Genomic DNA, 25,183 nt, shown 5'->3' with positions numbered 1-25,183 from the left:
TTTGATTAGTCATTCATTCCTCTAGACTTTGTTTCTCCCTTTGCTTGTTCAGCTTCGAAAGAATTTCAGCATATTATTGTTTCACCTCTAAGTTATTTTGGCTAGTTGAGAATGCCTTAGAGCATCCACATTGGTCTATGCATATGCATATGCAAAGTCATATTTGCATAATATGAGTCTAAATCCATCTACACTGGATCATGCATTTTCAAATATTTGCATAGCTATGAACAATACATTTACATGTTTGAAGATCTACTATTCACTCTCTAAAACATATTTTACTCATTCTTTCTCTCTCCTCCCACTCTTTTTCTACATATTTTACCTTTACATATTTTACTACATATTTTACTCATTTAGTCCCCAAAAAATATTTTACTCAAATATTTTACATATATGAAGATCAAACCCATGCACCTCTCTCTCACAGGTTTTGAGTACATGTATTGGGTGCTAATGGAATTTCTTTGGGTGCTAATTACATGTATTAACCCAATACATTGAAATTGCAAACTCTATTAAAAAAACAAAAAAAATAATAAAATGATAATATTTTATTATTATTTTTTCTCAAATTTGCATAAGCCAATGTGAGATTTTTGCTTATATGGCAAATTGAATATCCAAAAGATGTGATTTTGCATATGCATAAACGAATGTGGATGCTCTTAGTGTTGGATTTAGAAATATATGCTGTTACATATCTCTATAACATAGCCTTTATTCTTTGGATAAACTTTCTGTTGTCTGTAACTGATGTTTAGAAAGCCTAAAGATCATGTAGTTTGTGTTAGCTTGTAAATAATGACATTTCTTGCCTCTATCAATTTCCTTTGTCTGTATTTTAAAATAAGATTTGGGTGCTACTCTCCATTTTCTCTCTATACACAACCATTCGTAAGTTTGTTTTGCATTCGATGGGGGTTGTGGGTGTTTGACGGTGTGGTTCTAGTTGTACTGTAAGGCAAATGTCGTCTAAGAGAGGTGGTGTTATTGAAAGCAAGTTGTTTGAGGTTGTTAGAGATGGGTGTTCTATGTTGTTCACTGAGAAGGGTTGGAAAGTTGTCAAGGACATGAGAGTGGGGCTAGGTAAAGTCCGCTGGTTCGCTAGAGCTTTGGAGGAGTGTGCGAAGGTTGGGGGCAAGGCTTTTTACACTGCTTATAGGGATGGAGATAGGGGCTTCGTCGCACAAAGATGTGCTAACTCCTGTGGTGCTTATATGGCTGTGGTGGAGTATGGTGGGGTAGGTTGTCGGAACTTCATTATTATACCAGAGGATAGGGGTGGAATGGGCTGGAGGAAGCTAGCAGAGGCATTGAAGGACTCTGCGAAAGAAGGCGGCTCTGTCCGTATTACTCCACCAGTGATGACGGGAGCCTCTTCAGGCATTAGGACATACATGGAGGCTTTGTAGAAACCGAGGGTCTTGGAGCTAACTCGTGAACCTTTAGACTAGGTGGGGCGGGTCTGCTTGGTTTAGGTGGAGTATCCTTTACGGTGTGTGAACAGAGTAGTAAGGGAGGTGGCAGGGACGTGGTCGAACTAGAAAAGGAAATGCAGTTGCAGGTATTGGGTGATTTGAGGAAGCAGCGCGAGGAAATGACTGCTAAAGTCAATTCACTTATACGGTGCGTTGAGGGCAAAGGTGTTAGTGCAGTGAGGAGTCTGGGCTTCAGGGTGCAACAGGGTCAGGGCCAGGGCCAGGGCCAGCGGAATGGGCCTAAGGGGAAGGAGAAGGCCCTGGCCCAAGTGTTGGGCCTCAGCCTTATGGGAAGTCTGGCCCTGTAAAGCCAGACCCCGTCTGGATGAAACATAGTCAGATTGAGGCTGGCCCATTGGTGTGTGGGCAGTGTCGACGGAGACCCACGAGCCATTGGCGCCGGCGACGACCAAGGTAGCTTCGACGACGAGTGTAGACCTGCCGCTGGTTGTGCTGTCATCGGCATTAGTTCTCACAGAGCTGGAAAATGGAAGCGTATGCCCTAAGTTAGTAGGCGTTGGTTCAATGGGGTCGCAACCTTCATAGATTGAGCTGATGGCTGTTGGTGGTGCTTCTCCAACGGTGGCGATGGAAGAGCTTGACGAGGGGTCCTCGGGACACTTAGATGTTGCCGTTTTGTCTCGGTGTGATGCGGGGGAGGCCTTTGTAACCTTGTTGGCAAAGCTTGAGGAGGAGATGGCTTAGATCTTGCTGTTGGCTGAGCTTGAGGAGGAGGGGAGGGTAGTGGTACAGGGAGAGTCAAAAGAGGGTATTTCTGCTAAGGCGCGTGTGAAGGAGAAGGGGGAGGTAGAAGGGGAAGGATCCCTGATCATTTGTGAGTCCCCCATAAATACAACAGAAGGAGAGGGGCTTTCAGGGGATGATCCTACTCCAATAAGGATTATTTCTCCTATTACTTCATCTAATTGGATTCTAAAAAAAGTGGAGGAGTTTCATTGTTGGATGGGGATATCCCGTGAAGGTTATGAACAACAGTTCAAGGCACTCCTAATAGCCATAGAGGCAGGACATCAACATGAAGGAACAGGGACAGAGAAATAGGGAGTTAAAGAGGCTAACTTGGTCTCTTAATTATGATGGAAAGGAGGGGAGTGCGAGTCGTGGATGTAACAAAGGGAGGGCTGGAATAGTTGATAAATGAAGCCTAAAGCTAGGCATACTTACCTTCAGATGGGGCGTCGGGTGGAATATTGGTTATGTGGGATAAAAGGGTGGTGGAGAAGATTGATGAATTTGTGGAGAATATTCAGTGGGATGCTCGTTTAAAAATTTTGAAGATGACTTAGTGTGGGCCTTTGATGGGGTGTATGGCTCCACCATTATTTCTCATCTTTTGTTTACAGATGACACTTTGTTATTTTGTGAGGCAGATGAAGGACATATCCAATCTTTGAAAGCTATTTTACTGTGCTTTGAAGCAGTTTCCGGGTTGAAGATTAATTTTTCTAAGACAGAGATGGTTGCGGTTGGTGAAGTAAGCAATATTAGAGGGTTGGCGAATATATTGGCTTGTGTGGTTTCTCCGTTGCCTTCGAGGTATCTTGGTCTCCCGCTGGGGGCTTCTTTCAAAGCTAAGGCAATTTGGGAGGGGGTGCGGGAAAAATTTGAGCGTAGGTTGGTTGATTGGAAAATGGTGTATTTATCAAAAGGGGGGCGGATCACACTTATCAAAAGTACTTTATCCAATCTTCCCACATACTACTTATCCTTATTTCCCCTCCCTACTAGTATTGCAAGGAGGATGGAGAAACTCCAGCGAGATTTTTTATGGAGTGGTATAGGAGATGAGTCTAAGTTTCAGGGTGGGATAAGGTATGTTCTACTCTGAGAGATGTTGTATTGGGGTTGCGGAATGTGGCATTATAAGTATGAGAGGGAAGCCTTATGGAAAGGAGTGATTAACATGAAGTATGGTACTGAACGAGGGGGGGGGGGGGGGGGGTTGGTGCTCCAAAGAGGGTAGGGGGACATATAGAGTTGGGTTATAGAAGTAAATAAGGAATGGGGGGGCTCCTTCTTCAGTAATACTCGGTTGTGTTTGGGGATGGTAGTAGGATTAGTTTTTGGACGGAAAGGTGGGCGGGAGACACGGCTTTAAAAGATGCTTATCCTACAATTTTTAGTATTGCTCGGGAAAAAGAAGTTACGGTGGCTGATGTGAGGATAATCAATCAAAGCTCTCAGAAGTGGAATATTAGCCTTACTACGGATGCTCATGATTGGGAAGTGAATACTTTGGTGGAATTTTTTAACTTGCTGTATAATGTCCCTATTGTTGCCACAACTGAAGATGTGCTGGTATGGAGTCCTTCTAGAAAAGGGAAATTCTTGGTTCGCTCTTTTTATGAAGTTATTGCTTTGCATCAAAGGCACAATTTCCCTTGGAAGATTATTTGGAGAAGTACAACACCCACCAAGGCTGTATTCTTTGTATGGACAATAACTCAAGGGAAGATTCTAACCATCGATAATCTTCGAAGACATGGCCTTATAATTATGGATTGGTGCTGTTTGTGTAGGAATAGTGGTGAAACGGTGAACCACTTACTCCTACATTGTGAGTTTGCTCGTGAGATATGGAACTGCTTTTTCAGGAGAATGAGAATAGCATGGGTAATTCCGGGTAGGGTGATTGATCTTCTAGCAAGCTGGAGAGGGATCTCTGGAACACCATAGATCACAGCGGTGGGGAAGATGGCTCCAATATGTATTTTTTGGTGTATTTGGAACGAAAGAAATGAGAGACTCTTTGAGGATCATGAGCGTTCCTCGGAAGAGTTTCGCAGTTTTTTCTGGAAGACTTTGTTCTTGTGGGCCCTTGCTCTAGATTTTAATGGCCACAACTTCCATGATTTCCTTGTAACTATTTCTAGCTCTTAAATAGGTGTTTGCACTTGTGTACTTCTAGTGTACCAGGGCTATGCCCATCCTCATATCAATAAAATAACTTATTACCTAATAAAAAAAAAAAACCTATACAAAAAATGACTGGACATATTTCTCATATCTTCTTCATGGGAGATGCAATTTCTAGATTCATGTCAGAAAAGACTCCCTCGGTTGTGCTTGGATCATTTTCCTATTATGTTCGATTGTGGGGGAATTCCGGGGGGGTAGAAGGCCCTTCAAATTTGAGAACGTGGTTAAATTTTTTTTTTTTTTGGGGGGGGGGGGGGGGTGGATTTGGTTAGGCAATGGTGGAGTTCATATCAATTACAGGGCACTCCGAGCAAGGTATTCGCGGGAAAATTGAAAGTTTTGAAGATGGATTTGAAGACTTGGAATGAATAGGTATTTGGTAATGTAGCACTACAAAAGAAGTCCCTCCTTCAAGAATTACAAAGTTTGGAGGGTGCGGAAGATGAGGATGATCGCAAAAGGCAAGTAGTCTTAGAGTTAGAAATGTTGATTCTAATGGAGGAGATCTTGTGGAGGCAAAAGTCAAAAGCTTTGTGGCTTAGGTTGGGGGATAAATGTACAAAGTGTTTGCATCGTGTTGCAAATTCTCATAGGAGGTTTAATGCAGTTGAGTCCATGAACATAGAAGGCATTTCAGTTTCAGATCAAGTAGTAATTAAAGATTATTTAGCTGGACATTTTGAGCAATTGTTGGAAGAACCGTATGCATGGAGGCCTACAATCGATGGCTTAGCTTTTGAGGTCATTGATCAAACTAGTATGGCTTGGTTGGATAGACCATTTGAAGAAGTAGGGGTACGCGAAGTCATCAGAAAAATGAACAAAGATAAAACTCCGGGGCTAGATGGTATTACTATGGCATTTTTTTCAGACTTGTTGGGAGGTGGTGAGAGAGGATGTAATGTTGATTTTCTAGGAATTTTTTACTCTTAGTAAATTTGAGAAGAGTTTAAACGCTACCTTTATTGCACTTGTCCCTAAAAAGGTGGGTGCAAGAGAGGTGCAAGATTTCAGGCCTATTAGTCTTGTGGGCAATGTGTACAAGATACTCTCAAAGGTCTTGGCCAACAAGATGAGCACGGTCTTTGATAAGATTATTTCGAAGTCTCAAAATGCCTTTGTACGAGGTAGGCAAATATTAGATTCGGTTCTTGTAGCCAACGGATGCTTGGACAGCCGGCTCAAGTCAAGAGATCTGGGTATTTTATGCAAATTAGACATGGAGAAGGTCTATGATCATGTCAATTGGAATTGTTTGTTCTATTTGCTGGGTCGTTGTGCTTTTGGGGAAAGATGGAGGGGATGGATGAGGCATTGTGAGTCAATGGCTCGTTTCTCGATCTTGGTAATTGGTGAGCTGGTGGGTTTCTTTAATAGCTCGTTGGGGTTACGACACGGAGATCCATTATCCCTCCCCATGATTTGTTATTGTGATGGAGGCTTTAAGTAGGATGGTGTCGGCTACTGTAGAGGGTGATTTTTTCCAGGATTTTCAGTGGGGAATCTTCATGGCCCCACTATTATTTTCCATCTCCTGTTTGCAGACGAGACGTTGCTGTTTTGTGAGGCTAATGCAGGGCATATTTAATCTTTGAAGGCCATTCTACTTTGTTTTGAAGTGGTATCTGGTTTAAAGAGAAATCTTGTGAAGATGGAGATGGTTGTGGTGGGTGATGTAAGAAACATTAGGGGACTGGCCAACATCTTGGGTGTGTGTGGACTCTTCGCTGCCAATGAAGTATCTTGGACTCCCGTTAGGTGCATCTTTTAAAGCGAAGACAATTTGGGCGGAGGTGGTAGATAAATTAGAGCGTAGGCTGGCCAGATGGAAAATGTTGTATTTATCTAAGGGGGGCGGGTCACATTGATTAAGAGTACTTTATCTAACCTCTCCACATATTTCTTGTCTCTATTTCCACTTCCAGCTAGCATTGCTTCTAAGATTGAGAAATTTCAACGTGACTTTTTGTGGAGTGGTTTAGGTGATAAGTTTAAATTTTATTTAGTTGGGTGGGATAAGGTGTGTACACCATTGAGAGAGGGCGGTTTGGTGGGTTCGCAATGTGAGGGTCTTTAATAAGGGAGAGCATCGGCTGGTCCAGACCGAATAAACTGACCAGATCGGCCATTTTTGGACCGGACCGAATGAAAAATTAAAAAATATATATATTATTTATATAAATAATTGTATATATATCGCAATATTACATAAGTATTATATTCTTTAATGTATAACTATAATATATAGTACTAGTATATAATTATATATTAACATAGTATAAGAGTTATAGTATAAATTATAGTATATGTATAAATTTATAATAGTATTAGTATAGTTAACTTAATATGTTAGTATTAAATCACTATAACTATATAGAGTATTATTTAATATAGTATTACCAATTTATCATTAACATATAGTATATTAGTAATACTACTAGTATAGTTATTAGTTATAGTATTAGTACTAAGTCTATAACTATATATATTTAGATCAATGTATTATTATATTCTTTAATGTATAACTATAATATATAGTATTAGTATATATTAATAATTGTACAATTTATTATGTAATTCTCATTTAATAAGTCACTTAATTTTAATTTAGTATTTTAAATATTTTTTTTATTAATTGATTAAAAAAAAATGGACCGATCGGACCGGACCGAGGTCCGATCACTAGGGATGTTCGATCCGGTCTATCATTTTCCCAGACCGGACCGGACTGGACCGTGCTATCCCCTAGGACTCTTTAATAAGGCCCTATTAGGGAAATGGTTGTGGCGCTATAACTATGAGAGGGAAACCTTATGGAAAGGGGTGATTGATGCAAAGTATGGGAGTGCAAGGGGGGGTTGGTGCTCTAATGAGGGGAGGGGGGCATATGGTGTGGGGTTATGGGTTATGGAAGCATATAAGGAAAGGTTGGGGGGTTTTTTCTAGTAATACCAAGCTGTGTATGGGGAATGGCCAGAGGATCAGTTTTTGGCATGATGTGTGGGTGGGAGACATGGCTCTTAAGGCTACTTTTTTTTTTTTGATAAGTACAGCTCTTAAGGCTACTTACCCCACTATTTTCAGAATTGCAAGGGAGAAAGAAGCGATGGTGGCTGACTTGTGGGGATCTCTACACATGATTCTCAAGCGCGGAACATCAATCTCACTAGGGAGGCTCATGATTGGAAAGTGTGTGCTGGTGGAATTTTTTAACCTTCTCTAGAATATTTCTCCTGCTGTTAAAGCTGAAGAAAAGTTAGTATGGAGACCTTCTAAGAGAGGGAAATTCTCGGTAGGTTCTTTTTATGAGACACTTATAGCCCAATCTTCGCCCAACTTTTTATGGAAGAGCAAATGGAGGAGTAAAGCACCTCCCAAGGCTGTGTTCTTTGTTTGGACAGCAGTCCTGGGAAGATCCTAACCATTGATAACTTAAGAAGGCGTGGTCTCATAATTGTGGATTGGTGCTGTATGTGCAAAAACAGTGGGGAAATAGTGGACCATTTACTCCTAAATTGTGAGTTTGCCTGGGATACATGCAATTATTTTTTTTACATAATGGGGCTAGTATGGACAATGCCGTGAATTACTTGCAAGTTGGAGAGGGATCTTAGGGACGGCACAAATTGTAACTATGTGGAAGATGGCCCCCATTTGTATTCTTTGTTGTATCTGGATTGAAAGAAATGATAGACATTTTGAGGATCATGAACGCTTTGTAGAAGAGTTTAGGAGTTTTTTATGGAAGACTTTATTTACGTGGGCCATTGCTTTAGATTTTAATGGTCTCAGCTTCCATGATTTCCTTGTAACAGTTTTTAGTTCCTAAAGCGGTGTTTTCACATGTATACTTCCGGTGTACCTGGATAACGCCTTTTTTTATATCAATAAAATTTCTTATTACTTATAAAAAAAAAAAAGTATTTTCTCTCCCCCTCCCTTCTCTCTTTCCCTTCAAGGCGGTATGACCAATAATACATGAAGAACTTTTTTTGTCTAAACTCAAAAGGGTAAATTTAATAGCTACTTTGTAACTGGATAACTTGATGTTAACATTGTTCTTGTGCAGGAAAATATGACCCGGATGTTGTTGGTAACAGATGTGCAAGATATCATCAAAAGGCATCAGGCTCAGATCATAACCTCGTTGAAGGATCCCGATATCAGGTTGAATATGTTGTTGTGTAATGTATTAGTTGCATTCTGAAGAATACTCGATATTGCCACCTTTTATTTGCGAAAGACTTATTTTGGATGTAATACATATTCTATTGTTGCGTTTTTATTTTTTTGATTATATTGTCTATTGGTGTATGCTAGCCTCAACTTAAAGTTGGGGATGTTAGGATTGCCCCAGCATGTGTTTGATGTGTAGGTATCTGTTTTTATATGTTTTAATATCTGATTTTCTGACATCAACGCCCTCAGTATTCGTAGACGTGCTCTTGATTTGCTTTATGGTATGTGCGATGTTACAAATGCAAAGGACATAGTTGAAGAATTATTGCAGGTATGCCAATGTTAGATCAGGGCTAAATTTTTTATGATATTGGTAGACAAATCTGTTTTAATTATATTTTTGTCCAATATTAGCATGCCAAATTAGTTTCAATCTCAAGTCAGTTTCTTTTCATTTGCAGTATCTCAGTACAGCAGAATTTGCGATGCGTGAGGAATTATCACTTAAAGCTGCTATTCTTGCAGAGAAGTTTGCCCCGGATTTGTCATGGTAAGCATGGTTCCTGTGTGCAAGCAATTGGGATCGGATTGAATTAAAAAACTATGTTGAAAGCATGATATCGATAAAATGATATCTAAATTACGAATGGTATGTAAAGCTTGTGACCTTTGAAAATGACACTTTGATAGCTAAGACAGTTAACTTTCTGGTTTTACTATGCGTGTATACCAGACAATTTAAATGTAGATAATGGGTTTTGGGTTTTCCACCTAAAGAAATGATATGCTAGGCCAGGCTGTCCTTTCTGCAGTAATTTATTTCCCATTTGGAATCTCCATTCTTCATTGTTATCTGCTCACCTGGGATGGCAGCTTGGTATTGTCATTGAAGGAAAACACAAAAGATCACGAGTCTTGAACCTATTATTTCGTGATTATCGAATTCAAAGAGAATATTGGGGAAGATTTTGTAGATACACGCCTGGATGACTGAGTCAGATGCTCTCTCTCTCTCTCTCTCTCTCTCTCTCTCTCTCTCTCTCTCTCTCACATTGTGAATTTTCTACATACCATTTTTGCCCAGTTCATGTTATAAATAATTACTGAAAATTAAATGGATTGGTTATTCCTACTTAGCCTTTTGTTCATGGTGAGGATTGGAATTTTGAGGTTCCATATGTGACTTAGTAAATTCTTTTATTGGATAATTAATAAGGCTTTCCTTTACTTCAATAAAATTTTTCTTTAAAAAAGATAATTAACAAGGCTCTAGATATTTATTAAACCTTCAATTGAAGTTTATCGAGTGAATGTTTGCCCTTTATATGGTATTGCGTGCATTCTGAATCCTTTGTGAATGATATCATACTGTTTTAATGTGGCACAGGTACGTGGATGTGATTCTTCAATTGATTGATAAAGCTGGGGATTTTGTTAGCGATGACATATGGTTTCGTGTTGTGCAGTTTGTTACAAACAATGAAGACCTACAGGTAATAATATGTTTATAATATATGCCTTATTTCTTCCTGTTTCTTTATATATTTTATGTATTACATGAAAAATGTCTCTATTTATACTACTCAACTAATATTTCATGATTTAATCAGCCTTATGCAGCAGCAAAAGCAAGAGATTATCTTGACAAGCCTGCTATACATGAAACAATGGTGAAGGTCCGTATGCTTTATAATGGTTATCAATGGTTTCATGACGATATTGATATTTCTTAGCTAGATATATCTTTTAGTTCTTCTTCTTCTTTGTTTTGTCCTTTGCCTCGATAATGCGTAGCTTGTTGCCAATGTTCTATTGTCGAATAATTCATAAGTATCTGAAGCAGAGCCATTGCCATATTAGTTTAGAAATTATTATTGTTTTTGGATCACTACTTCAAAAATTGAGAATGAATCTAATAGGCTGAATGAGGATTGCCTGAATTGGGAGCTATAACAAATTACTTATCATAGTTGCACAACTTTTCATTTTCTACATGATTTATTTGGGCATTCGAGTTTCATACCATGTCTCATGAAGGCTTAGGGGTGGCAAATTGTATGTTCGGATCGTGTTCGTGTTGTGTAAAGTTATGAACATTCAACTATATAGGTCAATCTGAACTCAACCCGTTAAGCTAAACATGTCAAACTTTCAAACCCTAACCCTGCCCATTGAGATAATGGGTTGTGTCATGTTACCTGTTTTGACCTATTTAATAATTAATTAGAAATAGGTTAACACGACTCATTTAACCCCATTCCATGTGAATGAGTTAGTTCCACAACCCATTTGACCTAATTAACATAATTTCACAGAAAAGTTAAAATCTATATTTATTGGTAGCTACAATATCTTAAAAAAATAAGACTACCTACTAAAAAAAAATATCAATAATTTTCAAATTTTGACATATAAGAAAACCAATATTATAAACCCTACAATAACAAATATGAGATTAGGTCCAGAATTACAATCCTTATAATAAAAATATAAGCATATTGAGAAATACTAATATTACAACTCAACAAAAATAAAATTATAATTTTGAAATAAAATCTAAACGGGTTAAAACAGGTTGATTTTGGGTTAAGCAGGTTGATCTGTTATTGACCCGTTTATAAATCGTGTCTTAACGGGTTAATCTATTTTGATCCAAACCTGTTAACATCAAATCCAAACCTTTTTTTATTTATTTTTTATTTATTTTTTAAGTAAAAATATTATATATATCAATAAGAGTAATCAAGTACACTGGATGTATACAAAAAAACACCTAGCCCATACTAGAGAGCCCGTGAAACACTACCCAAAAACTCCAAGCCCGCATTAGAATGGAACACACCTCCCCAACCCCAGCCCCTTGTTCCCCATAAAACTAATCCTCTACCCGAAAAACTCACTACGAGAACGTCTTCACAATGCCCTCCCTTTAGTCTTCCCTTGACTTGAGCTACCTCCCTTAGCATCTTAGTTGATTGCTCATGAAAGACATTTTAACTCCCTGCTTTTCTTAAAATGTGATTTGGTTTTAAACTCAAACCTGCTAATTTCATCTTGTGTTTGTGTTGGGTTCATGGGTCGTGTCACATATCTTTACTACATGAAGCTTGTGAATGTTTGCTAGTTGCTCTTTTTTGTATGTTATCATATACCTCCATATATTGGTTAATTCTCTTGAGCCATTTATAATTTTTTGAAATCATTTGCAGCTGAATAAAGCATATTTGATACACTAGACAGGTGCCCAAAAAAAAAAAATATTTGATACGTTCAAAGAAAATTTTAATTAGGACTAATGTTTAAATATATTTTGGAATTGGCTTACGTGTAACAGGTCAGTGCATATCTCCTTGGAGAATTTGGCCACCTTTTGGCCAGACGGCCTGGGTGTAGTCCTAAGGAATTATTTAGCATCTTACATGAGAAACTTCCTACTGTATCGTAAGGGCACTTACCTTTTCCCCTTATCTTACTAATTTGTGGTCTTATTCTACTATATCTTAGAGTCCTTAATTATTTGCAGGTTGTCTACCATTCCCATTCTCCTTTCAACATATGCCAAGATTTTAATGCACACCCAACCCCCAGACCCAGAGCTGCAGAATCAGATTTGGGGAATATTTAACAAGTGAGACTTTTAGCTGTGCACCTATTGTTGAAAATATTACTGAATGTTGTTGGTTTCTTCAACACAATTTCTCATTTGTGTAGATATGAGAGTTGCATTGATGCTGAAATACAACAACGAGCTGTTGAATATTTTGTGTTGAGTAGGAAAGGTGCAGCTCTAGTGGATATATTGGCTGAAATGCCCAAATTCCCTGAGCGACAGGTACTTCTGGTGTAGTTTATTCCAGGACAATATATTTTTCTTGCAGTTTTGTAGGATGAGTGATCACTTCATAGATAGCTTTGGTTAAAGGCCTCACTTGAAGGATTTTGGTACTAACTTCTGATATTATCTTTGAAATTTAGTCTGCTTTGATCAAGAAGGCTGAGGATACTGAAGTTGATACTGCGGAACAAAGTGCTATAAAATTGCGGGCCCAGCAGCAAACATCAAGTGCTCTGGTTGTGACTGACCAGCATCCTGCTAATGGGACACCACCCAGCACCCAGCTTGGTCTGGTAAAGATGCCCAGCATGAGCAGTAATGTGGTTAGTTCTTCCTTTTCAATTTTCTTTTTCATTTTATTATAATTTTTCTTTGTTTTCCCTGAGCCCTAGCGTTGTTAGCATATTCTTTCTCACCAATTATGGAATCTTAGGACTGAATCTATAATTTTTAGTTGTTTCAACTGGAATTGATCATGTGTGTTTGATTATCTTGACAGGATCAGAGTTTAGCAGAGCAAGGATTGTCCCATGAGAATGGGACTTTGAGTATAGTAGATCCCCAACCTCCTTCAGCCGATCTCCTTGGTGATCTCTTGGCTCCACTGGCTATTGAAGGCCCTCCTAGTAGTGATGTCCAGTCTCAACAAAATATAGTCTCCGGATTGGAAGATGTTCCAAATGCAGTGGAAGCCACAGCCATTGTACCTGTTGGAGAGCAGACAAATTCGGTTCAGGTACAACGACTGTTATAATGAAACTCTGTATGGTTTATTGGAAGAAGTGGGTTGAATAAGACATTCCATATGCAGTGAAGTGACATAGTCCATTGATATGCAAACAAATTGAGCGTTGCATTGCTCATGCTCATGCAAACAAAATAGTTAGAAATTGATTTCAGCAGAGTATGAGTTGCTGGATTGGCTCACTTGCATTACAAAAGCTAAAGGCTTCTTAGGTCAGCCCTGATGGTGTCAATCTTTTTGTTTTTTATTATATCGGATAAGTAACTGATGTTGTTAATCGTAAGTTAAGCTCAAGCAGGTCAACTTATTTTTCTTTCCCATTCCTTGTATCTATTTCTCCTTAGCTCTATCTAGGTGCATACTCTTGTATACGTCCTGCTTACTCAGGCTTCGCCTAGTCTTTTATTCGCATTAAGAAAATTTCTTATAAAAAAATATTAATCTCAACTCCCTATGAATCTTTTTCCTGTTTTCTTTAATACTTCCCCAAAAATTACTGGTTTCCTCCCAAGATGGAGATATTCTTAGCAAGATCCTGTAGGGTTTTTTACTTGGATATATCAGCATTATTAAAACACGGCCTAGTATGACTAGCTATATGCTGTGAAATAGTGATTTACTTTCATTGTGCTTGAGTAAACTTTTAAGTAGCTAACTTCATTATTCCTTTTGCAGCCAATAGGAAATATTGCTGAAAGGTTTCATGCTTTGTGCTTGAAGGATAGTGGCATTCTGTACGAGGATCCTCATATCCAGGTCTCTCTTCCCTCTAAATGTTCTTTTGTCATCTATAATATATTTTTTTTATAAGTAAAAGATTATTTTAATAAGAATAGGCATACCCAAGTACTCATCTATAATATATTTAAACTTGATGAGATGCAGTTTACCCTAAGATACTTGCTTTGGTAGTATTTCATGTCTGCCTAACTACTTTTAAAGGTTAATTAGCATACTAGGCTTTTGGTAATTTTGTTATTAAATACTACCCCAGATTGGCATTAAAGGAGAGTGGCGAGCACATCAAGGGCGACTTGTTCTTTTCTTGGGAAACAAGAATACTTCTCCACTTGTTTCTGTTCAGGCTATAATATTACCTCCGTCCCATTTAAAAATGGAGCTCTCATTAGTACCGGAAACCATTCCTCCCAGAGCTCAGGTGAAGACTTTGTTATTCTTGTATCGAATCATTGTTTGTTGGTTTATTTAGGTCACTCTTATCCTTTGTCTGTATTCATCCTGTGCTTCACAGTTTTTTGGTGTTGTGTTGTTGTATAGGTTCAATGTCCACTTGAAGTTATGAATCTCCGCCCTAGTAGGGATGTAGCAGTTCTCGATTTCTCCTACAAGTTTGGTAACAATATGGTACTTATATATGTTATTTCTGCGGTCTTCTGCCAAAAATCAAACATGAAGCTTGATAACATCTGTGACTTTATATGTTGTATTTTTCCCATCGTAGGTCAATGTCAAGCTTCGCCTTCCTGCAGTCTTGAATAAATTTCTTCAGCCTATACCAGTTTCAGCAGAAGAGTTTTTCCCTCAATGGAGATCACTTTCAGGACCACCTTTGAAGCTCCAAGAAGTGGTGTGTAATTCTTTCCTCCTCTTTGGAATTGGAGTAAAATTTTTCCTTCCATGAATAGTCCATTCTTTGTTATTATTACCCCGCGATATGGATATTATGAATATCTTGTGTTTTACAATGGCTGGTGTTTTGTATTAATATTGTAACACCCAGCCCCCTAGGGTTAAAAGAATAAAGTCGTTTTTAGAATTCTAGGGGAACCAGAGTGCTGCTAACCTTGATTTTAAAATTTTCTTCTTAACTAAGCGCCAGATACAAAAGATTCTATAATTTAAAATAGTCATTCTTTATTAAAATCCTGAAAATATAAAATAGAGTATGCGGAAGCACTTGTTAAAATTTCTTAAACTTTGTACCTTAAAAACCCTAACTTAAAAGCTTTGTACATGATCTAGTCATATGTCTTGCCTCCTAGACTAAGTCCTGTTTAGCAGCTCCATCCTCATAAAGATCTCACCTGGGGTCGTTAGAACATGAAAACATACCAAAAAAATGAGTCGAATACTTAATAAGTAGTACATCATATAGTAAACTAATAAATATAGGGTTTTCTTGAAAGCGCTCATACTTAATAATTATACTAACATAAACATGCAACATGTACCATGCACAACTTATTAAACTTATCTTTTCCTTTCTTTAATGGCCAGCATACCTTAACCCCCGTGTGCAAGGTTGTGCACTGGTTCCACTGCCTGTGGCCACAAGGGGAACCACTTAACTTATTATAACATACTATGGTAGATCACACTTAGATCCGTGGCTTGCTCATCCACCAATAACTATATTGGCACTGTGCATCTCTTATGACCATTCTTAAAGTTTCTTTCATAACTTGTCTTTTATCTTTCTTACCATGATGCACATAGAATACATAATGACATAACTTATCGTAATCATACATTTTTTTTAATAGGTAAACGATTATAATATATTAATAAGAAGAGGCATAGCCCAGGTACACGGGGAGTATACAAGAGATAACACCTATTTAGGCAAAAGACATATCATGATGCATGTAAAACATATATTAACATGACATTGAAAGCTTCCAATGAAGGGCATACATACATATTGCTTTTATAAAAGACGTCGTTTATCATACTATGTGGAAGGCTATGATCATGCTACTTACCTTGTAGCGTTAGTCCATTTTTATTTATTTTTTTTATTTTTTTTTATAACTAGTAATCAAGAAGTTTATTCATAATAATAGGTAAAACCCAAGTACACAGGGAGTATACATGAGAAGTACCTAACTAGAGTTTACAACTGAACGAAAAAAGTCATGGACATTTAGTCCATTACAAACAATGGCCCCACCCAAGAAAACAATGTTTTAAAGAAAAAAAACTTTCAGCTCCTCCATTGTTCTCTTCTGGTTTTCCAAACTTCTATCATTTTGCTCCTGCCAAATACACCAACACATACATATGGGGACCATTTTCCAGATTGCTGAAACTTGTGAATCTCATTAGAGGCCTCTCCAGCATGCTAGAAAATCTATCAATCTACGGGGCATGACCCATGATACTCCAAGACCTATAAAAAAATAGCCCACATGGTCCTGGCCATCTCACAATGTAAAAACAGATGGTCAATTGATTCCCCATCTTTCTTACACATACAACACTAGTCCAACACCATTAGCCGACATCTCTTTAAGTTATCTGTGGTGAGGAATTTTCTCAATGCTGCTGTCAAAACAAAGAAAGCTGCTTTTGAAGGAGCTTTCGTCTACCAGATGCTCTTCCATGGGAAAGTGGGCATGCCTGGGCTCTATAAAACTTTGTGAAATGATTTAACCGTGAATTTACCTTTCTTGGAAGGGCTTCAAAACATCTTGTGAATAGTACCCTCGATCATACGTACAGAATACAGTGCCGCATAGAATTCTGTGATAACCTCACTCCCAATCTTAGGTTGCCCTAGCGAAATCCACATTCCATTGAGGGAAGCCACTAGAAGAAGCCAACAAATTCGCTATCGCTGCATCCTTGACTCGTGCTAGCTCAAATATGGCAGGGAAAATGTCTTTGAGATACTGTTCACTGCACCATTTATCATGCCAAAATCTGACGCGAGAGCCATTACCCACTACAATATGCTTGTCTCCTGAAGGTCTCCCAACCCTTATGTGGGCAATGAACAATGAGATAGGGGAGCAGAGCTCTAGCTGGGGCATCTTAAGGGAAGGGCAATGACGGTTCCAATATGAAGCCAAAAATTATATCTTGGAACGTAAGGGGGCTGAATGAGCAGGCCAAACGGCTCCAAGTCTGAAACTTACTTTGACAATGACAAGGTGATATCATCTGATAGGAGACCAAATTAGAATTAATTACACAACAAATAGTTCGACGTTTGTGGAGAGGGCATCATGTTGGGTGGTCGTATGTACCTTCTAAAGGATCATTGGGTGGTGTTCTTATCATGTTCAACAAAAGGGTGGTGGAAAAATTAGAGGATTGTGTGGGTGATTTCACAGTGTCTTGCTCCTTCATAAATATAGAAGATGGGTTCTAATGGGCATTTGTAGGAGTATATGGTTCTAATATTGATGCGGAAAGAAGATCAATGTGAGAAGAATTGGCAGGACTTCTTAGTTGGTGGGAGTTACCAAGTTGTATAGGGGGTGATTTCAATGTATCTCATTTCTCAAGTGAAAGGTCAGGTATATCCCACAGCACACCCGCTATGAGGGAATTTTCTGACTTCATTTCAGAATAGGTGCTTATGGATATCCCACTAACAAGAGGATCGTTTACTTGGTCCAACACTCGAGAACTCCCATCTTGGTCAAGTATTGATAGATTTTTGCTCACTCCAGACTGGGAGTTACACTTTCCTGATGTAACTCAAAGACGACTACCTAGAGTGTGCTCTGATCATTTCCCACAGCACACCCACTATGAGGGAATTTTCTGACTTCATTTTAGAATAGGTGCTTATGGATATCCCACTAACAGGAGGATCGTTTACTTGGTCCAACACTCAAGAACTCCCATCTTGGTCAAGTATTGATAGATTTTTGCTCACTCCAGACTGGGAGTTACACTTTCCTGATGTAACTCAAAGACGACTACCTAGAGTGTGCTCTGATCATTTCCCTATCCTCTTGGATTGTGGAGGCATTCAAGTAGGCATAAGGTATTTTAAATTCGAAAATATGTGGCTTAAAGTTGACGGTTTTGTAGATAGGGTCAGGCAATGGTGGTCCTCTTATGAGTTCCAAGGCTCTCCAAGCTTCATATTGGCAAGAAAGTTGAAAGCACTGAAATAAGATTTGAAGCTATGGAATGAACAAGTGTTTGGAAATGTGCTACTACAACGACGCTCCCTTCTGGAGGAGTTATAGGGTTTGGAGGAGGCGAGAATTCTCACCAAATCCGAAAAACTTCGCAAGAGTCAGGTAGTCACAGATCTTGAACGAGTTTTATTGATGGAAGAGATCTATTGGAGACAGATATCGATGGCACTATGGCTTAAGGAGGGAGACAAGTGCACGAAGTTCTTTCATAGGGTGGCTAATTTGCATCAGAGGAACAACGATATGGATACATGAATGGTTGATGGAGCAGTTTCTTCGGATCAATCAAGTATCAAAGACCACATTGCACATAATTATGAACATCTCCCAGCCGAACAACAACCATGGAGACCAACAGTAGATGGATTGTCTTTCTCAGCTCTAGATCAACAGTGTGCAGGATTTTGAAGAAGAAGTACACAAAGTCATATGAGGTATGGCTAGTGATAAGGCCCCAAGCCCTGATAGTTTTACCATGGGTTTTGTCCAAACCTGCTCGGAAGTGATCAAGGGTGACCTTATACGGGTGTTTCAAGAGTTCCATAATTATGCTAGCTTTGAAAAAAAGTCTCAATGCCACCTTGATAGTTTTCTCTTTTTTGTCCAAACCAAGTGAGGGATCTGCTTTGGCTTGTGTGTGTCCAGCTTTAATAGCTATGAGTAATGCCAAAAATTCATCTTCAAAACCCACGCATCTAATCCCAATGCAATGTTTGAACTCCATGGATTTTTGAATTACCCAATCTGACACCCGCAGATGAAACGAGTTCAATGGAGTAGGTTCTGTCTCCTTAACGCAACATCTACCCCTCATTGCGTCCTCCCCCATTTCAACCATCATCTCCACTCCACTTGAAAGCTCACATGCTACCAAAGCCCCTTCCATTGCAGCTTCCTCTGAGTTACCCATGTTTTCGCACTGTTAGGGACAACATATAGGATTTTCCAGCCACTAAAAAGGATTATGGTGCCGTTACCGGTTTTTGAGCAGCTGAGGAAGGTTCTGTTGGCCCGGAGGTTGCCACCGGCATGTTCTGTGGCTGCTCGCAGTGTTCCAACCTTCCAACAGCTCATCCATCCTCTCCTCTGTGAGATCCCACAGTAGATCTACATATGCTAGAGCCCGTGGCGTGATGGAGGGAGGCAGCCCAGATAGGCTTGTTGCACCCTTCTGTGCCACTCCATTGGACATTGATCCTCCTGATGACTCCAGATCCAGCTGCGTAGCCTCCTTAGTTCACAAAATACTCTCGGCGCAAGGTTTCTGGTGCAGAGTTGCCGGTGATGAGCCGTCGATGTTGAGCTGTTGCCATTGTCGGTGACGGGAGCGACCCTTGTAAGCTATCGTGGACTGTTGTTGGGCTTGCAGCCCATTGGGCCTAGCTGAGGAAGTGGAGCCCTTCTCAAAGGAAGGCCCACTCCTTTTGAGATGCCAACTCATCTTGGGTGGGGCTTGGCGTGACCGGCCCGAGCCCACACCCATCTTGGATTTACCTTTATCTAGCCTAGGTTTCAACCTTGCCCTAGACCCAGAATGGCCCAAGCCCAGGCCCAACCTAGGAATTAAATCCCAATCCACATTACCTATAAGAGCTTCAACAGCCTTCTTTAAACAGTAGAGTTCCTCCTTCATCCCAAAGAGTACCTTCTACCCCTCCCTTTCACCTGCATAGGCATCGGACAGACCACCTCCACCTAAATCAGGTACACAATCTCGACCAACCCTACCTGCCAAAGGACACTCTCCTGCTACCCTTTTTTATTTTTTGGTCCTTTTCTCCATTTTGTGAAGCCAAATCCTGCCCCGTACCACCATGCACCACCACCCTATTTCCTACTCTATCACGACCAGCAACCTCAACATATGTCCTAGCCCACCCACCTCTTTCCCATTCCCACTACCCTGAACCACCATTAGAGCCTTGGAGAGGCAAGATAGAGCATGCTTCATCTCCATGGACAAAATTTTCCACCCGTCCTTCCATCCTTGCCAGAAACACAAGCATGCCTTGACACCCATTACCACCAAATTCGGTAACATCCAAGTAGCGTTGTCCAAAGACATTAGTACACCAGTGAGCAACTATAGCCAAAGACCCAACCCGAAAAGTCTTGAAAAAATCATTTATTCTCTCGGAAAGGCAGCATTCTTCCACCGTGTTTTCCAGCCAACGAGCGCTAGAAAGGCTGAAACCCAACTCCTTCGTCAATTTCCTGCCTCTTTTAGTAATTCGAAAAAGATTTCCCCCCTCTAATGATAATATAAAAACCTTAGTTTCTATTAGTAAGTGTTTTAAGTAATCCATCTTGAACCAGAAATTGTAACAAACCCAAGCTAATGGGATGATGATTCCAGTGTAGATCACTAGAAGAGATCACCCATGGTAGAACTGTATGGAGCGAAAATGTACGGAGAGACAACATAAATATCCGTGGGCCTAATTTTAAATTTTTGCGTTTCCAGCGTTAATCCATTATTTTAGGGGCGAAGTCGATTACTTATAAAATAGACACGTAACTTGTGTCAATTTCTAATTAAACTTATACTTTGAAATTAAAATCCGAAATACTAAAATAGCCTATGTTCCTTAAAAGCCTAAATTCTCATAACCCTAAAATATTATCGGTACCCCAATCATTGTTCTCCATGTAATTTCTCAAAATAATTACATGGAGAACAAGTAATGAAAAAGTATTGAATATTAGTATAAAATAGTAAAAAGTAGGTGAAAAGTAATGATAAAATAATGAATAGTGGTGAAGTATTCTGACCACCCAAACCAGCCACCCTAAGAATATTGTTCACGTCCAACATCTAGTTTTCTCTTGAATTTTATCATCAACATGGCATCATAAAATAATAAACCCAAAGATGGTTTCTCTGTAATTTCCACATTAAAAACCTAGTGCTTCTAACCCTACCTCGATTTCCCTACACCCCGTTATATTTATTAAACCCTTAACCTGTGACCGCAGGTCACCTAAAATCAGGTCATATACATAATTTGACCAAGTCTCAAGCTTTACATGCACGTGTCTAAAGCTTCATGGTTTCAAATTAGAAGGTTGATTTTATAAGCACTTGAGGAACTGATGGACTAGATGGCTTATGCCGTAAAACCACAGAGAGAGAGAGAGAGAGAGAGAGAGAGAGAGAGAGAGAGAGAGAGAGAGCCAACGTGAGGGATAGGGAGAGACCTTACGTTACTACGTAGGTAGAGAGAGAGAGGGTTCATTGCTGGGCATTGTCTTATTGCTGCACAGTGCAACTCACGACTTTGGAGCAGGGAGGGTGTTGGACGTGAAACCAGTGGCGGAACAAGGTGGGCCTTTCTGTTTGGGTGGAGCTTTGGGCGGCTTGAAGAGGCTGAGTGTGGGAGGGAGGGCAATGGTGGTTTCAGTTTGGTTATGGCTTCATGGTTGTACTTGGTGAAACTACTTGGTGTTCACCGGTGGCGTACGTTGGGTGGCTGTGCAACTAACTATGGCTGAGCAGTGGCATTTTCTGTGGAGGTTGGACAGCTGAGGGCAGTTGTGGCTTGCTGGTCTGCTGTGCTTGGAGGAAAACCAATTGCTCCGTTTTAGGTTGTCAAAACAGAGGACGTCGGCTGCTGGTGTGGCGCATTGGGGCTGGCTCACAGCAGTGTGACTGCTGTAGTTGGCTTGGCTTTAGGGTGCTCGTGCATGGTTGGTGGTGTGGAGAAGGGGAGCATGACCAAGTGGACTGGGCTGTGTTCACATGAAGCCTCTGTCATTTGGCTGTGGACTTCTTACGGGTTGATGGTGGCTTGCCTCATGGTGGCGTCGATCGGATTGAGCATCTGGTGGCTCATGGCTTGAGGTGCTGCGGACTGGTTCCATGGAGTTTGACATCAGTTGGCAGCGGGAGGAAGTGCACAAAACCGAGTCTTGTGGTGACTAGCGACGGACGTGCATGGCTAGATGTTGGTCTGGGTTGTTTGTGGTGGTTTCGGCTTCTCTGGTGGCGACTAGTGCACTTGCAGACTGGCCTTGACTTGTAGCAACCGTGGAAACTGAGAGATATGAGCGAGGGATGTTGAGCAGTATCTACCCTGAACTGGTTTCAGAACACACATATATGGCAGCCTAGCTATATGAGGAAGGAAGAGAGTCCTACGTGTGGGGTTTTCTCATGGGTTGGGTATCACATTTGGGCTTAAAGCTTGGGCCTTCCATATGGGTTTTGGGTCTTAGTTGGTCCATGGATCACTAGGGTTTGTTCTTGGGTCCTTATTAAGGTTCTAACAAATGGGTTGGGCCATTTTAAGGGCCCAACTAAATTCCAGGACTTGCTTATAATTTCATAGGCTAAGTCACTTAATAATCCTAATGGGCCAATTCTAAATTTCAAAATGATCCCAACTCGTCTAATAAATTATTTTGGGATTTTAAATAAAATCTTGGGCCTAATGTGAGTTAAATATAGGCCCGCTTGGTCCATTAAATGGGCTTTAACCTAATTACTGTGCCCAATAAAAATTCCATAATCCACCTGTGGCCTATTCAAACTTAATCAATAAACAAATTGTGTTTCTAAAAATATTGGCCCATTAATACCATTTAAAATCATCCACTAAACCTTAACGGGCCTTAAAATTCCTAGCCAACCTCAATAAATAATAGCTCGTGGCTTATCCAATATGGCTCATTAAACAGAATTTATGCCCAGTAAAATTATCCTTGTTTTGATCTTAAAAAAATTGGACCTGGTCGTTACAAATATCCATTTCTAATTGTTGGGGATGAGATGCTAGGTATTGTCAGCCTAACCTGCATGTGAGGCAGAACGACTGTCTCATTGTCTCATTGCTAGAGAAGGTTGAAAAGTTTAACTACTTACCGCTGTTCCATTTATTCTACTGTTGGAGTTCTCATTCACCATCCAATTATTATTGGACAGTGATGAGATGTTAGGTATTATCATCATACCATGTCTTCTTCTCAATGTTGAAGAATAAAAGAGAGAACGTTTGAAATATGGTAACCAATTTATTAACAGTCTTCAGTATTGCTCTTTTTGTTCTGTATTTGCAAATCTCAGTATGCAGTGGTCTTTTGAGTAGCTACTGTGTTTAATGGTATTGATTAGTATCTGCACGCTCTTGTTTTACTGTTAATCTTGCAGGTTAGAGGTGTAAGACCAATGCCTCTTGTGGACATGGCAAATCTATTTAACAGTCTCCGGTTGATGGTTTGTCCAGGGCTTGTAAGTAGTTATTAAAAAGGAGAGATGTCAATACTGTTCATGTAACTCTTGGTTATGTGAACCTTAACAATGTTTATTTCTCCGTTATAGGACCCAAATCCAAACAATCTTGTTGCAAGCACTACATTCTACTCAGAAAGTACACAGCCCATGCTCTGCTTGGTAAGGAATATCGATCCAGTTTTGGCATTTGAGTTTTACAATTGGATTTGATTTCATCTTTTTCATTATTGAATCTTACCTAGTCCATAAGATTGAGAGAACTGAGTTTAAAACCTTCTGGTCAATAATTGGGGAAATTAACTTGCAATGTTCTTAGTGGAAAGAGCTATTTGTAGAAATTGGGAGCGTGGAATGCCTACTTACTATCAGGTTTTTTTGGTTATGGATGAACTTCAATGATGCGAGGTTTGCTTGGATAAACTTGTTAGATATAGTGTCCTTAAAAACATAAGAGCCCCAGTTTGAGAACATATAGTGGCACAAGGGCACAAGCAATGTTTATTAAAAAGAGATGAAAATAGTTCATTTGGAGAGAGAAAAAGACCTGGGATTTTGAAAAAATAAGGTAGAAAACGTGGAAAGTGGGCAAATGGGTGGGAGAGTCAATTGAAAAGGCGTTACTGATTACATTTTTACCAAGTTTATGATATTGTACATCACTAAAAGATGGGTTTGAGATATTTTTGCAAAACTCGCAATTGAAAACTTCCCTAGGGTTCTCTCCCCTTGTGGCCCACAGGAAAAGAAATAGATGTGGATAATGCCCTAGTATGTAAGCTTATTAAGGATGCAATATTGTTTGTGGAAGGTCACTGTTTTGAATGCCTTTTCTTTTATGATATTCAGGTTAGAATTGAAACTGATCCAGCTGACAGAACCCAGTTGCGAATGACAGTTGCGTCAGGGGACCCAACATTAACGTTTGAGTATGTGTTTATATTTCACAGTCGCATACTGCTAGCATAACTTTCTTTTTACCTAGATGCATTTTTTTCTGATGGCTGATGCGTAGGTTGAAGGAGTTCGTCAAGGAACAATTAGTTAGCATTCCAACGGTGGCATCCTATGCTCCAATGCCAGCACCTCCAGTACCTCAGCCAACTACTCCAGCAGCAGCAGCGGCAGCATTAACAGATCCAGGGGCTATGCTTGCTGGTTTACTATGATAAAGGTGAAGGTGAGTGACAGTGTGAGGATTTGTTCATTATACACATGTAAACGTGATTTATACGGCCGGGCCACCCATATGTGCCTCGAGTTAGAGTGGTGGATGAAGAAATCAAGATGCAAGGGCTGGCGGAATTAGAGGTGAGATAATTTAGCAGCCGGCTGAGTGTTTGAGTGGGATTTTCATGGGTAGGTCCATCGTTGGGGGATTATGAGATTCTTTCTGCACAAAGTAATTGTGCCTTGGCGAGATTTTTCTCTTTTGGGGCGAGGGTCTTTTATTGTTATTATCATTTATTAATCTTGATTTTTTCCCCTTCCCGGTGTCGCTGGATTGGTTTCTGTAGCATAATATTTGGGAGTAGAACCGGTTGTAACAGTTTGCGTTTGTTTGTTAGTCCATAGTAATATTTTCGATAGAGCAATTACTTGAGGGCAGAGAACACTATCGATATGAATTTTTTGTTTTTAATTTTTTTTTTCAATTTTCCTTTTCCCCTTAATCCGAGATAGAATCTCTTAATAATACATAACTACGACCGAAAAATGCCTCATTGGGCAACATGAGTACTAAAGAATAATGAGTAGCCATAGTAATTACACTTACTCCATCTTATAAATCTTATAATCTCAATTTACACTTGTGATGTAGCACAATCAAGTGACTTCTTCTATCAATATCTTAAATGGCAACCACTTAAATGT

The 25,183-nt window shown here is 39.7% G+C and overlaps 1 protein-coding gene across 2 annotated transcripts in view; it reads left to right on the top strand.

Moving 5' to 3' along the window:
• The window catches only part of LOC122294488 (AP-2 complex subunit alpha-1-like), a 34,975-nt gene extending 10,072 nt beyond the window's left edge, over positions 1 to 24,903 (top strand). The window contains exons 10-27 of one of the 2 annotated variants that reach the window (XM_043103266.1): positions 8,494 to 8,591; positions 8,853 to 8,934; positions 9,065 to 9,153; positions 9,991 to 10,096; positions 10,214 to 10,279; positions 11,938 to 12,044; positions 12,127 to 12,231; positions 12,315 to 12,435; positions 12,579 to 12,761; positions 12,938 to 13,174; positions 13,859 to 13,939; positions 14,178 to 14,342; positions 14,462 to 14,548; positions 14,646 to 14,771; positions 23,228 to 23,308; positions 23,399 to 23,470; positions 24,158 to 24,237; positions 24,324 to 24,903. In XM_043103266.1, coding sequence (XP_042959200.1) covers positions 8,494 to 8,591; positions 8,853 to 8,934; positions 9,065 to 9,153; positions 9,991 to 10,096; positions 10,214 to 10,279; positions 11,938 to 12,044; positions 12,127 to 12,231; positions 12,315 to 12,435; positions 12,579 to 12,761; positions 12,938 to 13,174; positions 13,859 to 13,939; positions 14,178 to 14,342; positions 14,462 to 14,548; positions 14,646 to 14,771; positions 23,228 to 23,308; positions 23,399 to 23,470; positions 24,158 to 24,237; positions 24,324 to 24,477 — 2,040 coding nt within the window. In that variant the 3' untranslated portion in view covers positions 24,478 to 24,903. Of the gene's footprint in view, positions 1 to 8,493; positions 8,592 to 8,852; positions 8,935 to 9,064; positions 9,154 to 9,990; positions 10,097 to 10,213; positions 10,280 to 11,937; positions 12,045 to 12,126; positions 12,232 to 12,314; positions 12,436 to 12,578; positions 12,762 to 12,937; positions 13,175 to 13,858; positions 13,940 to 14,177; positions 14,343 to 14,461; positions 14,549 to 14,645; positions 14,772 to 23,227; positions 23,309 to 23,398; positions 23,471 to 24,157; positions 24,238 to 24,323 lie in introns of those variants that run through there. The other variant, XR_006237655.1, reaches the window with a different exon arrangement.
• Positions 24,904 to 25,183: the final 280 nt, after the last annotated feature.

Source organism: Carya illinoinensis, chromosome 14, assembly GCF_018687715.1.
Source record: "Carya illinoinensis cultivar Pawnee chromosome 14, C.illinoinensisPawnee_v1, whole genome shotgun sequence".
NCBI classification, from domain to species: domain Eukaryota; kingdom Viridiplantae; phylum Streptophyta; class Magnoliopsida; order Fagales; family Juglandaceae; genus Carya; species Carya illinoinensis.
This window is presented reverse-complemented; position numbering and strand designations above follow the sequence as displayed.